Consider the following 13,828-nt stretch of genomic DNA (forward strand, 5'->3'; position numbering starts at 1 on the left):
AATGTGGTTGCCTCTTAAATGCCCTCTGAAATGGCCTAGCGAGCTAATCTGATGTAACAAACTTCTACAAAGTCACAAAAGAGGAATGAAACTGGACGGACCACCTGGCATCGACCTAGGCACCGGAAACGACAATGGCAATCGCGCCATGTCGACCCTGCAAAGTCCTCCTTACTAACATCTGGGGGCCAATGCTGAAATTGGGAGAGCTGTCTCACAGACTAGTCAAGCAACAGGCTGACATAATCATCCTCACGGAATTATACTGAACAGATAATGTCCCAGACACCATCATCACCATCCCTGGCTATGTCCTCTCCCACCGGCAGGACAGACCCAGCAGAGGTGGCGGCACAGTGGTTGCAGTCGGGAAGGAGTTGCCCAGAGAGTCCTCAACATCGATTCCGGACCCCATGATGTCTCATGGCATCAGGTTAAACATGGGCAAGGAAACCTCCTGCTGATTACCACGTACCTCCCTCCCTCAGCTGATGAATCAGTGCTCCTCCAAGTTGAACACCATTTGGACGAAGCACTGAGGCTGGCAAGGGCACAGAATGTACTCTGGGTGGGGGACTTCAATGTCCATCACCAAGAGTGGCTCAGTAGCACCACTACTGACCGAGCTAGCCGAGTCCTAAATGACATAGCTGCTAGACTGAGCGTGCGGCAGGTGGTGAGGGAACCAACAAGAGGGAAAAACATACTTGACCTCATACTCACCAACCTGCCTGCCACAGATGCATCTGTCCATGACAGCATCGGTAGGAGTGACCACCGCATTGTTGTTGTGGAGACAAAGTCCTGCCTTCACATTGAGGATACTCTCCATTGTGTTGTGTGGCACTACCACCATGCTAAATGGGATAGATTTTGACAGATCTAGCAACTCCAGACTGGGCATCCATACTATGGGCCATCAGCAGCAGCAGAATTGTACTCGAACACAATCTGTAATCTCATGGCCCGACATATCCCCTACTCTATCATTCCTATCAAACCAGGGGATCAACCCCGGTTCAATGAAGAGTGCAGGAGGGCATGCTAGGAGCAGCACCAGACATACTTAAAAATGAGGTGTCAACCTGGTGAAGCTATAACACAGGACTACTTGCATGCCAAACAGCATAAGCAGCAACTGATAGAGCTAAGCGATCCCACAACCAGCAGATCAGACCTAAGCTCTGCAGTCCTGCCACATCTAGTCATGAATGGTGGTGGACAATTAAACAACTCACTGGAGGAGGAGGCTCTACAAATATCCCCATCCTCAATGATGGAGCAGCCCAGCACATCAGTGCAAAAGATGAGGCTGAAGCATTTGCTACAATCTTCAGCCAGAAGTGCCGAGTGGATGATCCATCTTGGCCTCCTTCGGAGGTCCCCAGCATCACAGATGCCAGCCTTCAGCCAATTCGATTCACTCCACATGATATCAAGAAATGGCTGAAGGCACTGGATACTGCAAAGGCTATGGGCCCTGATAATATTCCGGCAATAGTACTGAAGACGTGCTCCAGAACTTGCTGCACCCCTAGACAAGCTTTTCCAGTACAGCTACAACACTGGCATCTACCCTGCCATGTGGAAAATTGCCCAGGTATGTCCTGTACACAAAACACAGGGCAAACCGAACCTGGCCAATTACTGCCCCATAAGCCTGCTCTCGATCATCAGCAAAGTAATGGAAGGGGCCATCAACAGTGCTATCAAGTGGCACTTGCTTAGCAATAACCTGCTCATTGATGCCCAGTTTGGGTTCCGCCAGGGCCACTCAGCTCCTGACCTTATTACAGCCTTGGTCCAAACCTGGACAAAAAAGGTGAACTCGCGAGCTGAGGTGAGAATGACTGCCCTTGACATCAAGGCTGCATTTAACTGAGTGTGGCATCAAGGAGCCCTAGCAAATCAGGAGTCAATGGGAATCGGGGGGTAAACTCTCCACTGGCTGGAGTCATTCCTAGCACAAAGGAAGATGGTTGTGGTTGTTGGAGATCAGTCATCTCAGCTCCAAGGCATCACTGCAGGATTTCCTCAGGATAGTGTCCTCGGCCCAACCATCTTCAGCTGTTTCATCAATGACCTTTCTTCCATCATAAGGTCAGAAGTGGGAATGTTCGCTGATGATTGCACAATGTTCAGCACCATTCGTGACTCCTCAAATACTGAAGTAGTCCATGTCCAAACGCAGCAAGACCTGGACAATATCCAGGCTTGGACTGACAAGTGGCAAGTAATATTCACGCCACATAAGTGCCAGGTAATGACCATCCCCAACAAGAGAGAATCCAACTATCGCCCATTGATGTTCAATGGCATTGCCATCACTGAATCTCCCACTATCAACATCCTGGGGGTTACCATTGACCAGAAACTGAACTGGACTAGCCATATAAATACTGTGGCTACAACAGCAGGTCAGAGGCTAGGAATCGTGTGATGAGTCCCCAAAGCCTGTCCACCATCTACAAGGCACAAGTCAGGAGTGTGATGGAATGCTCCCCACTTGCCTGTATGAACAACATTCAAGAAGCTTGACACCATCCAGGACAAAGCAGCCCCCTTGATTGGCACCACATCCACAAACATTCACTCCCTCCACCACTGACGCACAGTAGCAGCAGTGTGTACCATTTACAAGATGCAATGCTAGAATTCACCAAGGCTCCTTAGACAGCACCTTCCAAACTCACAACCACTACCATCTAGAAGGACAAGGGCAGCAGATAGATAGAAATATGGAAGTTCCCCTCCAAGTCACTCACTATCCTGACTTGGAAATATATCACCGTTCCTTCACTGTCGCTGGGTCAAACTCCTGGAATTCCCTTCTGAACAGCACCGTGGATGTACCTACACCACCTGGACTGCAGCGGTTCAAGAAGGCAGGTCACCAGCACCTTCTCAAGGGCAACTAGTGATGGGCAATAAATGCTGGTCCAGCCAGCGAAGCCCGCACCCCATGAATGAATTAAAAAAACATTAAACTCTAGAGATAAGGAAGATCTTTGACTTGAATCTGGTTTCTGCTGAACTAACAGATTTTGGGTGGGCAGAAATGGGCGTGTAATTGGATTTTAGTCCTTGAGCTCGAGTGGGGAACGGACAGGATATCTGCTTCAGCTTGCAATCCAGTAGCTCCAATAAGGGCCTTGAGTGTGATATCACTTCTAGCGCAATAATCTGCTGGGGCATTCTGTCCCTGTTCGGCTCTGAAAGACTGCCACTGAAACAAAGTGGCGGAAGGCCTTTGACATGGGGATTTCTGACCAAGCATGTAGGCTACCTCGGAGAAAGGTGTCAATGGGATAAAAATATCTTAAGACAACTATCAGCTGAGTAGGACGCAGCATGTCAAACTTTGGACTGCTGGGTTGGAAGACCCATTATAAGCATTATGCCTGGCCACTGATCTTATAGCTCCAGGAACTGTGCAACTGGTTTACAGCTGAGTGTATGAACCTGGCAACACAAGCATAAGTCTTGGGTAATTGTAAGGGTTAAATTAAAGCTGTAGACCACTTCAATCAGATTAACAACTTGCAGTAAGAAAAGCAGAGAAGTTTTAAAAGAGTCTTGACTTTTTGAAATTTGTCAGGGCCCTTAGTGGAGTTTCTGGCCTGACGTATCCAAAAAGTTTTCGTTTTGCTTCACTCTGCTGCCTGTGTCTTAACTTGCAGCAAGTTCCCCATCGCCTCTGTGCTCGCTAACCTACATTGGCTCCCAGTCAAGCAACGCCTTGATTTTATAATTCTCACCCTTGTTTTCAAATCCCTTCATGACCATGACCCTCCCTATCTCTGTAATCTCGTCCAGCCCCATGACTCTCTGAGATACCTGTGCTCCTTTAATTCTGGCCTCTTGTGCGTTCCTAATTATAATTGCTTCACCATTGGTGGCCATTTCTTCAGTTGCCTCGGCCTCAAGCTCTAGAATTCCATCCCTATACTTCTCTACCTCGCTTTCCTCCTTTAAGACACTTCTTAAAACCTCCCCCTTTGACCAAGATTTTAATCATCTGGCCTCATATCCCCTTATGTGGCTTGGTGTCATAATTTGTTTTTTTAATGCTCATGTGAAGGACAGGAAGTTTAATTTCATTAAAGGCACTATAAAAATATAAGTTGTGTATAAACTGAAGAGTAGGACTCATGGATCTAAATGACATTTATTTTAATGTAACCAGCACGACTTGAGGCTGAAACCTTTTATTCCCTGTGTGGGCTTTACAGTAAGAATTGCAATTAAATTTACAATGAGTAGTGTCCTTTCAGCAGTATTTCAGTAAGTTTTAATTGAATAATCAAATAATGAAAAATCTGATGCCAATTAAGAATTCTGACTTGATAATGTTTATTGATCAAAACTCTTAAGTTGGAAAGTCACTGGATTCAAATGTTCTGCATCTTAATTTTATTCACTATGTCCTTTTGCAGATTAAAGTTTTAGTGCTGACTGTTCTATCTTTTCATTCAGTGGTAAAACTCTTGACTCTGTGTCAGAAGGTTGTCTGCAAACCCCACTTTAAGACTTGTGCAAGTAATCTAGGCTGGCACATCAGTGCGATTCTTAGAATCAAGCTTCCATTTGCCTGCTCAGGTGAATGTCAGTGATCCTGCGGCACTATTTGAAGAAGTACAGGGAGTTCTTCTGATGTTCAGTCAACCTCAACAAACAGCTCCAAAACAAAAGCGATTACACTTCAAATATAATTTATTGGTTACAAAGCACTTAGGGGTGCTATAAAAATGCAATTCCTCTTTTGTTTTTCTCTTCCAAAAATTGTTTGCAGTAATCATTTGGTTTTACAATATAATGTGTTCAAGTTGGATCAGAGAGAAATAGCCTATGCATTTAGAAACTTGAAATTAGCAAGCAGCGTTGTAACTGTTCCAGCTTAAAAAATGCATGAGTAAATTTGGAAAAAATATTTCCTCTGTTTACGATTTATGTGGAATCGTAAATGTAAGTATAAATAATGCATTGATGATTTTGCAACATAACCAACAGAGGAAATCTTTCCCCGATGATGTTTTTATATGCCTAGCATAGATGATATATTCAGAAAGTTCTAGCTTGTAAGTAATGTGATTGTGGACAAGCACGATCGCAGGTAACAATCTAGAAAATTTTTATTAGCAGGTCTACTCGTTAAATGAAAAAAAGTCAAATGCTATTTTAACTGTGACCATTATATAAATTATAGCACTGATGCACAGCAAGTAATTTTTGCAGGTTTTAAAACAGTTATGCAGTTTGAATGCTGAATTAAATGATTCTGAAATACTTAAGCCTGAAAAAAATAAGAAGAGAAACATTTGCTGCCGTATGTTTTATTAAGTATCTAATCTTAGAGCCGCTTCAAAATGTGTACTTTTGGATATTTCATTCATCAAGAGTTCCATTTAATTAACTCTAACTTTTGAATAAGCTGCCTAGCTCTAAGTTACACACATTTATCTCAGTACATGGCCGTCAATCTTGAAAATTTTAAAATATATAACTTTGGGTCTTAATTCCCATTTTTGCTCTCCCCCTCTCCAACCCCCACCCCCCACCACCGCCTAAGAACTTACAACTTAATGAGAGAAATAGTAAACAATTGTCTGACTCTTATATTTTTGCATTGGATTTAATAATTTGACAATGTAAGGCAACCAGAGAAAGGCGAGATTCTGCTGATCATGTTTGTGCATCCATCTATTCACTGCAATGCAAGCACAAGGTCTTCTTTATTAACAGTATTTGTAAAGGGGAATTTTAGGAGAGAGATTTTAGTAGCAATATTGGGTTAAATGTCCTTTATAAAGTATTATATTTTGAATTAAAAAACCTGATCCTTTGGATGTTATATAGCAATTTATTGCACAGACCTTCCATTTTAGTTCTGTTTGAGGTCAGAAATAAAAAAGAATAACGTCCTACATAAACAAATTGAAAGTGGTTATGAGTCCAAGTTTAGCCCTCCGAATACCTAAAAGCTTGCAAGGCTAATAAAGCACACACATATTTTGCTATTAAATAAGTGCAACTTGATTTGTGTGTTTCTAATACAGAAAGTTAAAAAGCAAAATGTGAATGATTTAAGTAACCTTTCAGAAACAGCTAATAAAGGCATATTTTTCAAGAGCCTTGTATTGAACATCACTAGCTAACAACCATATCTGCTTTTCCTGTATCTGGATTATAGTTTTAAGTATTTTAATAAACTCAAAATTACTTAATTTAAAAATTTTATAAATGGTTAATTATGTGAAGGTGTGCGTTGCTGCATGACATAATAATAAACTGTTTGGTAACTCCTAGAAGTGGGTGTTTGAAAATAGTGATCGTTACTTCATTCAGCATAATATAAGAGGTGTGTTGTGTTTGTGCTGGGGGGAGCTGTTCCCACAGGGGGTTTCAGCTTAATCTCAGGTGTGACTAGATTTGCTATCGGAATTCAGAAATAACTGTTTCATGATTACGAGCAAGTGTATTGTGTCAGTGGAGTTCTGTCATCACCTGCATGTCCTTAATCAGGAAGCATCTGTTTTTCATTGTAATTTGCCAAAAGATTTTTTTTTCTCTAACTGCATTTTCATATGCAGGCATCAGAAGACTTTCTTCCAGCAAACTGTACTTGCAAATTACCTTCTAGATGCCTTTAATGTGCTGACCACAAAGGCTATTGGCAGATGATTGCTGAGGCCAGATTGCCAGTTTTGTTAGCAAAAACCTTGCTAACACTAAATGCTTCATCATGGATGTAATACCAAAATGAAATTTAAAATATGAGAAGTGCACAGTGCACTCGTCCAGCATTAGAAACTTACCCTTTCAGCTATAGGCTTTATCCTGGTGTGACTCCAGTGGCAGCACACTGTTTAATTACTCTATGAACTCAGTGGGATCTCTGTTGCTGATTGTTACAAATTTGGATTTGCCATAGATATCCTCTTGATTCAGCTGTTGCCATAAGTGGTTTGAATGTCTTATCTTTTATGTGAGTTGACTCTCAGTGATATGTGTTTGCTATGTAATAGTGGACCCAGGGATATGACGATACCATCCTCATGATCCACAATGGGATTCATGTTTTTCATCCATATACTTCAATCTCTCCGAAGATGGACTGAGTTCACTTAATGAAGTAAGGCTTGAGAATTGTTGAGCTGATTTATTTCACCGCAAGTGTCCCTGTAAAGTATGTTTGGATTAGCTTAGCTCAATCATAAGATCATAAGAAATAGGAGCAGGAATAGGCCATTCGGCCCATCACATCTGCTCTGCCATTCAATAAGATCATGGATGATCTGATTGTGGCCTTAACTCCACTGTTCTGCTTGTCCTCCTTAACCCTTGACGACCAAAAATCTAATTTCGTATAGCTTATCCCTGCATGATGGGACAAAATGGGTGAGAGGTGTTTTTGGATACCTAGACAAGCTAACAAATTGCTTTTTGTTTAGTCTCAAGGGATAGCTAACATCTAGCTCGTTAACAACCTTTCATCCAGCTGCTTGTGTTTTTTCAGACTGGTTTCCTTAAAACTGTTTTGCTTACCTTTCATCTGCCTTGCTTGTCTTCAGACAACTGGGCAAGAGATGGTAAAATGAGATTAAAGTACCACTGCCCCATTTCGCTCTCCTGAAATCTGCTGTTCAAGGCATGAAGTGGCTCATTTCAGCAATACCCTGGGATAAGATGTGCTAGAATCACTGAGGAATAATAAAAATATAGAGGACAGGAACATTGGGAAATATGCTACAATAAAGTGTATTTCGATTTGAATTATCGAAAATATTGTTTGTGAAGTACATTTCTTAAGATTAAAACTGAATGCCACTAGAATTAATGTTACTCTATTTCAACTTGGCTAAGCAACCTTTATTCTGAGGGTTATTATAATATTTTCCACCAAAAATGCTTTTTTTTTTTAATCAGTGCTCACAATGGACAGTTTAAAAATACAGTAAATGCTAAAAATTAGTTATTGAAGTTGCAGAGAAGTGGACGATTCAAGTTAGGAACTATGATTATAGATGGGATGAAATTACCCAATTCAGTAACACTGAGGTGGATTAGGACACAAATCGCCTCTAGGTGGCGACAATGTTACAGTAATAAAACAGCTTCCTTTTTATTAAAATAATTCCTCAGTACTTTAAACTTACTTAATCCTATTTCTTTTCAAGTTCTGTGACAGTCAATGGGAGCGTTAACAGAAATATTGCCCTCTCTCTGTACTGTTTAAGGTGGTTGCTGTTGGAACTAGATGAATCACCTGAAGATGGATAAATTCAAAAGTTTTTTTTCATCTTTTTGTTTCTTTACAAAGAGCATCATACTATTTAAATCTTATATTTGAGGTGAACTAAGTTAACAAAGGTTTTTTCTGCTCCTACATGTTACACCTTAAGCTGTTTGCCAGTGTACAGTGACCTTTGTTTTGAAATATTGGTTTGGTCCATTGACTGTGACAAAGATAGGCAACAATTTATTGCAACAAATTCAGGAGACTTCCCTCCAATTTGCCTTGCCACCCTCTGAAATTACTAATTCGTGCTGGACATACTTGGATGCCTGCTGCCCTTTGTGCGTCTTGAGAGAACTTCCTGACCATCTAGCTCAGTACCTGACTACAGGGTGCATTTATGCAGTTGAGCTATCAACACCTCCATGTATGGTACATCTGGAGAAAATGTTTAAATTGGCTGCTGGCAGGCCCTTGACAGTGGCACACAGGCAATCTTTCATTAGCTGTGCGGAGGAAGGAGAAAGTGGACACCTCTAGTTATTAATTATTCTGAACTGAGCAGCAAAGTGGAAGTTGGTGCAACACTGTCGCACTAGATATGGCGCTGACACAGTACTCTAGGATACTCACATACACACCACCACCACCATCTGAGTTGGTAAGAGTGAATGACCTAATGGGCAGAATTTTGCCCTTGATGGGTGGGCGGGCCCCACTGGCTCGGTGGCAGGCAGGCAGCCAATTGCCGCCGCCGCTGAACTGGGCCCCGTCGCCATTTTAAGTGGACGGGCTGCCCGACGGGAAGCACCATGCGCTTTCTGTGCAGGGGGGCGGGAAGCACCATGCGCCTTCTGTGCAGGGGGGGCGGGAAGCACCATGCGCTTTCTGTGCAGGGGGGGGGAGGGATTCCCCAACTGTCAGAGTGCGCTCTTTCGCGCATGCGTGCGAAAGAGCACACACCTCCCTGAGGCAAAGTGCTGCCTCAGGGAGATCGCTGAAAGGCTGGCAAATATGAAAAATAGAACAATAAAAAATTAATTAACATGTCCCCCTCATGTGAAAATGTCACACGAGATGGGACATGTTAATGAAATAAACAAAAACTTTATTAAACTTTTTAAAAACCGCTGTCAAACCTCATCCCGCCACTGGATGAGGTTTGTAAAAAAAATCGCCTGCCCGTTGGGCCCGTGCGCCGAGCCGAAGTTCGCACGGGCCCTTCAAAATCGTCGACATTTTTGGCAAGTTAAGGGCCTTAACGAGGCCTTTAATTAATGGCGGGCACGCATCCTGTTGCATAGCGCACCCGCCGACCGAAATATTGCGATGCCGCGCGCTGATGTCAGGACGCTCGCGCGACATTTTAAGCGCTGGCGTGCGGGCTCCGCCACCTGCACGCCAGCCAGAAGATTCTGCCCAATATTTCTAACTCAAAATCATTTGGGAGCTTAGAATATTAAACAGTCCCATTTATTTTTTAAAATGTCTTTTGAACTTTTATAGCATTACCAGTGAAGCTGGAGCATCCATATACAGTGTCAGCCCAGAGGCTGCAAAAGAGATGCCAGATCTGGATCCTAATATTCGAAGTGCAGGTAAGCTAAATTCCAATTCACTTTTTATATTGCATGAGTGAAAGTGTAGATTTAGATCGAACTTAAGAACATAAGGAATAGGAGCTGGAGTATGCCACTCGGCCCTTCAAGGCTAAAAATTGGATGTTTGGATTGTTGCCTGTGTTTTTTAGCATAAATCACATACCATTGCTGAAGCACAGTAATCAAGGAGTGAATTACCTCTTTCAGCAAAGCAAGGGAAGCGTCCTTATTCTTTGCCATTAATAATTTGCTAGTAAAATTATGTGTTCAGAAATTGGACAGATTTTCAAAACAACTTAGTCCTGAGAGCAGGCATCACGTTTGAATCCTATCCCAAGTTGATATGTTCTTTCAGCAGGAGTCACTGCATAGTAATCAAGAACAGGAAACCATGCCCTTTTTCCCCCATTCCTGATTCTGCAGGGTTTTTCTTGTCTTAGCTGCTTACTGGATAAATTCATTGTGCCAATAGGGGAGCCCAGGAGTACTGTAATCTTAACCCAATGCTGGAAGTTAAAAGTTGTCTCTTTCTCCCCAACCCCCACCAATTCTGACTTTTTCCTCAATAGTTTCTCCTACTTTTATTACTGTATTTTACTTTAACTTGATTTATGGCTAAAATACCATATTCTAACTACTCCATAACTTTTTATTATTTTGTTTTAATTTATTATTGAGGTCAAGTTACTCTGCCTAGACATGGGTTAAAATCAAGGAGCTGACTTCTTGTATGGTCCTCCACTGGACTGGGCATTGTATTCAGCCACAAAACTGCTGGGTCAACTTGTGCAGTCTGGAACAGAAGGACAATATCCTTGCCTTCCAACCAGTAATTTATATGCCATTTGATATCAATTGTTATGACCATGAAAGGAGGGGTAAAAATTGACTCCCCTAATTTATCACTCAAGGTCTGGTTGTAATAGGGTTTTGTTGTGAATTTAGCAAGGATGTGTTTCTTCAACACTGTAGGAGTCCCATGATGTACATTTTCAGATTATAAAGAATTAATCAGACAGGTTTTCTGAGTTTAAATCAAAGAATGAGGTAAGTTTATTGACCCTACTTTCCGAATTTAAAAAAAACAGGTAAATCACAATCCTCATTCGTACGACGCACACATCCCTGGGTCCCACACACACACACGCACTAGTACAGCTAGTAGAATACTAGGATAGACTTGAAGATTTTTTTTACAGCTCGTAAAGAAAAATATACAATCAAAGAAATATACAGTTAACTGTCCTTTGGCTGGTCTTGATGCAATGACTCCATGTTGCAGCCGTTTTGTTCAGTTGTCTTCCTGGGTGTAGCTGTACGGAGCAGATTTCCACCTTTTTATCTAGGTTTGCGGTAGATTTTCTCTTCTCTGGATGGTTACTCTGCAGTATCTGTGCACAATACTTCCAAGTGAGGGGGGGTGGGGTGGAAACAAAGAGAGAGAGAGACATGGCACTTGTAGCCTTTCAGTATACCCTTCCAATCTCTCTGCTCTGACTTGGTAAAACAGTTCTTTAAAGAGCCTTGTTGGCTGTATGTTCCAGAGGAATTTGATTGCCATGTATGCAGTAGTCTTGTGTTTTACAACAAGCAATTACATTTATGATGTTTCATCTCAACCTTTGAAGGGTAATAGTGTAAAAGTCAACAGGAGATGGGTCCTTCATGCTCCCGGGGTGGGGGGAGGCAGAGGAGGAAGGTTTGAGAGTCTGTTCCTTTTCATCACACTTTGGGTGGGATGCAAGTTGCATATTGGCCAGGCTGGCACCCTATCCATTGTCTTAATAAGACTACAGTTTATTAAAATCCGACCAGAAAAAAAGCATTAAAAATTGTATCTTTTTCTTTTAGAAAAAAAACATTCTCGTAACACAATAAAGCACCTCCACTTTGACTTATTGTGTGATAAGACATAATTGGAATGTGAACATACAAATTTGAGCAGTTTTTCAGTTGTTTAAAAAGAAAATCCAACTGGAAAAGCCAGTTGAAGTTAACTATTACTCCTGCACGCGCTAGTGCCTTCATATGAAAACATAAGCATCTGCAGCGACAATTTCAAATAAAAGCTAAATACTGTGGATGCTGGAAATCTGAAACAAAAACAGAAAATGCTGGAAAAACTCAGCAGATCTGACAGCAGCAAAACAGCAGTTTCGAGTCCACGTGACCCTTCAGAGCTCTGAAGAGTCACATGGACTCAACGTTAACCCTGTTTCTCCCTCCACAGATGCTGCTAGACCTGCTGAGTTTTTCCAGCTTTTTCTGTTTTTGCTGCAGTGCCAATTTGTTGTCCAGCAGATCCACTGATGATGTAACACAAGAAAGGAGTCACTTAGGATTGCAGTTTCAGAGATGTACACTTCATAATTGTATTTTATTATCTGCCAATTATATAATGTAGATTTATTCTAACCATACATGTGGCTATAGTTAAGTATGTTTTATTTTGTGTGTAGACCATAAGATGTAGGAGCAGAAATAGGCCATTCGGCCTGTGGAGTCTGCTCCGCCATTCAGCGGGATCATGGCTGATCTAATAACCTTCTACTCCACTTTCCTGCATTTTCCCCATAACCCTTGATTCCCTTACTGATTAAAAATCTGTCTATCTCAGCCTTGAATATACTTAACGACCCAGCCTCTACAGCCCTCTGCGGTAAAGAATTCCACAGATTGACTACCTTCTGAGAGAAGAAATTCCTCCTCATCTCTGTTTTAAATGGGTGCCCCCTTAATCTGAGATTATGCGCTCTGGTCCTAGACTCTCCCACAAGGGGAAACAACCTCTCAGCATCTACCCTGCCAAGCCCCCTCATAATCTTATATGTTTCAATAAGGTCACCTCTCATTCTTCTAAACTCCAATGAGTACAGGCCCAACCTACTCAACCCCTCCTCATAAGAAAATCCCTCCATCCCCGGGATCAACCCAGTGAACTTTCTCTGGACTGCCTCCAATGGCAATATATCTTTCCTTAGATAAGAGGACCAAACTGTTCACAGTATTCTAGGTGTGATCTAACTAGTGCCGTGTATAGTTTTAGCAAGACTATTTTTATAGTATAATACTCTTTAATATAATTGTTTAATTTATTAAAGATCCCCAACAAAAACTAGATTTGTTTCTCCAAATAGCTTCTTACTTATTCAGACGCTATTTAGTATTAGGTTTGTGCTCAAAACAATATTACTGGAAACATTGTTATAATGGAATTTTACTTTGTATAATATTATGAAATTGTATGAACCACTGTTCAAAAGTCGATCATGAAAGGGTTTAGTTTCACTATTAATTACTTCCAAAAGCTTTACTAATTCTTCTCTTAATCAGTAAATATATTTATTGTGTGCAGCTAGTTTTCACGTTAAATTTTTGTTTATCATATGCAGAGACTTGAATGAGTTGCAATCATAAATTGAGACATCTAAAAATAGAGATTTTGCTGAGCGACAGCTAGGTCTATCGTAGACACTACTGCTCGAAGGAGAACCCCCAAGACAAGGGTAGCATGGAGCAAAAGGTCACATAGCGTAGCATTGTCAACTCCCATCTGCCTGTCATTTCTCCACAGGCCAAAATACATTGGATTAATTTACACTTAAACTAGAGCAAACTGCTTACACTTTCCTTTGTGAAATGCCTTCTGGCTTCCCTTGTTACAAGTTTGAAGCTGTAATATCAGTGAGGTCATACCCTAGAGGATGTGTCATGAAAGTAGGTGTGCAGTCACAGCTGTCATAGTACCGAGTAAAAGCAAAAGTAAAGCACCGAGAAAAAAATAATTTCTTCTGACTGTTTCTTAAGGAAATAAGAGAATTTAAAGATTAGGTGTGTTGGAAGTTTTCCCGTAATGTCAACTTTAGCTAGCATCTATTTTAACCTTCTTAAACCTAAAAGAGCATCTCTTGCCTTTGGCTATGCAAAAGAAAAGGTCAGCATTTAAAAACAACAATTATTCAGTGCAATTTTTTTTGTTAATAATTACATA

General features: G+C 41.4%; 1 protein-coding gene across 2 annotated transcripts in view; it reads left to right on the forward strand.

Moving 5' to 3' along the window:
- srbd1 (S1 RNA binding domain 1) overlaps positions 1-13,828 on the forward strand; it is a 283,354-nt gene that overhangs the window by 107,035 nt on the left and 162,491 nt on the right. For both annotated transcript variants that reach the window (XM_078557178.1, XM_078557179.1), the window contains exon 16: positions 9,743-9,834. In XM_078557178.1, coding sequence (XP_078413304.1) covers positions 9,743-9,834 — 92 coding nt within the window. The remainder of the gene's footprint in view (positions 1-9,742; positions 9,835-13,828) is intronic.

Source organism: Cetorhinus maximus, chromosome 14 (genome assembly GCF_964194155.1).
Source record: "Cetorhinus maximus chromosome 14, sCetMax3.hap1.1, whole genome shotgun sequence".
In the NCBI taxonomy this organism is placed as follows: Eukaryota; Metazoa; Chordata; class Chondrichthyes; order Lamniformes; family Cetorhinidae; genus Cetorhinus; species Cetorhinus maximus.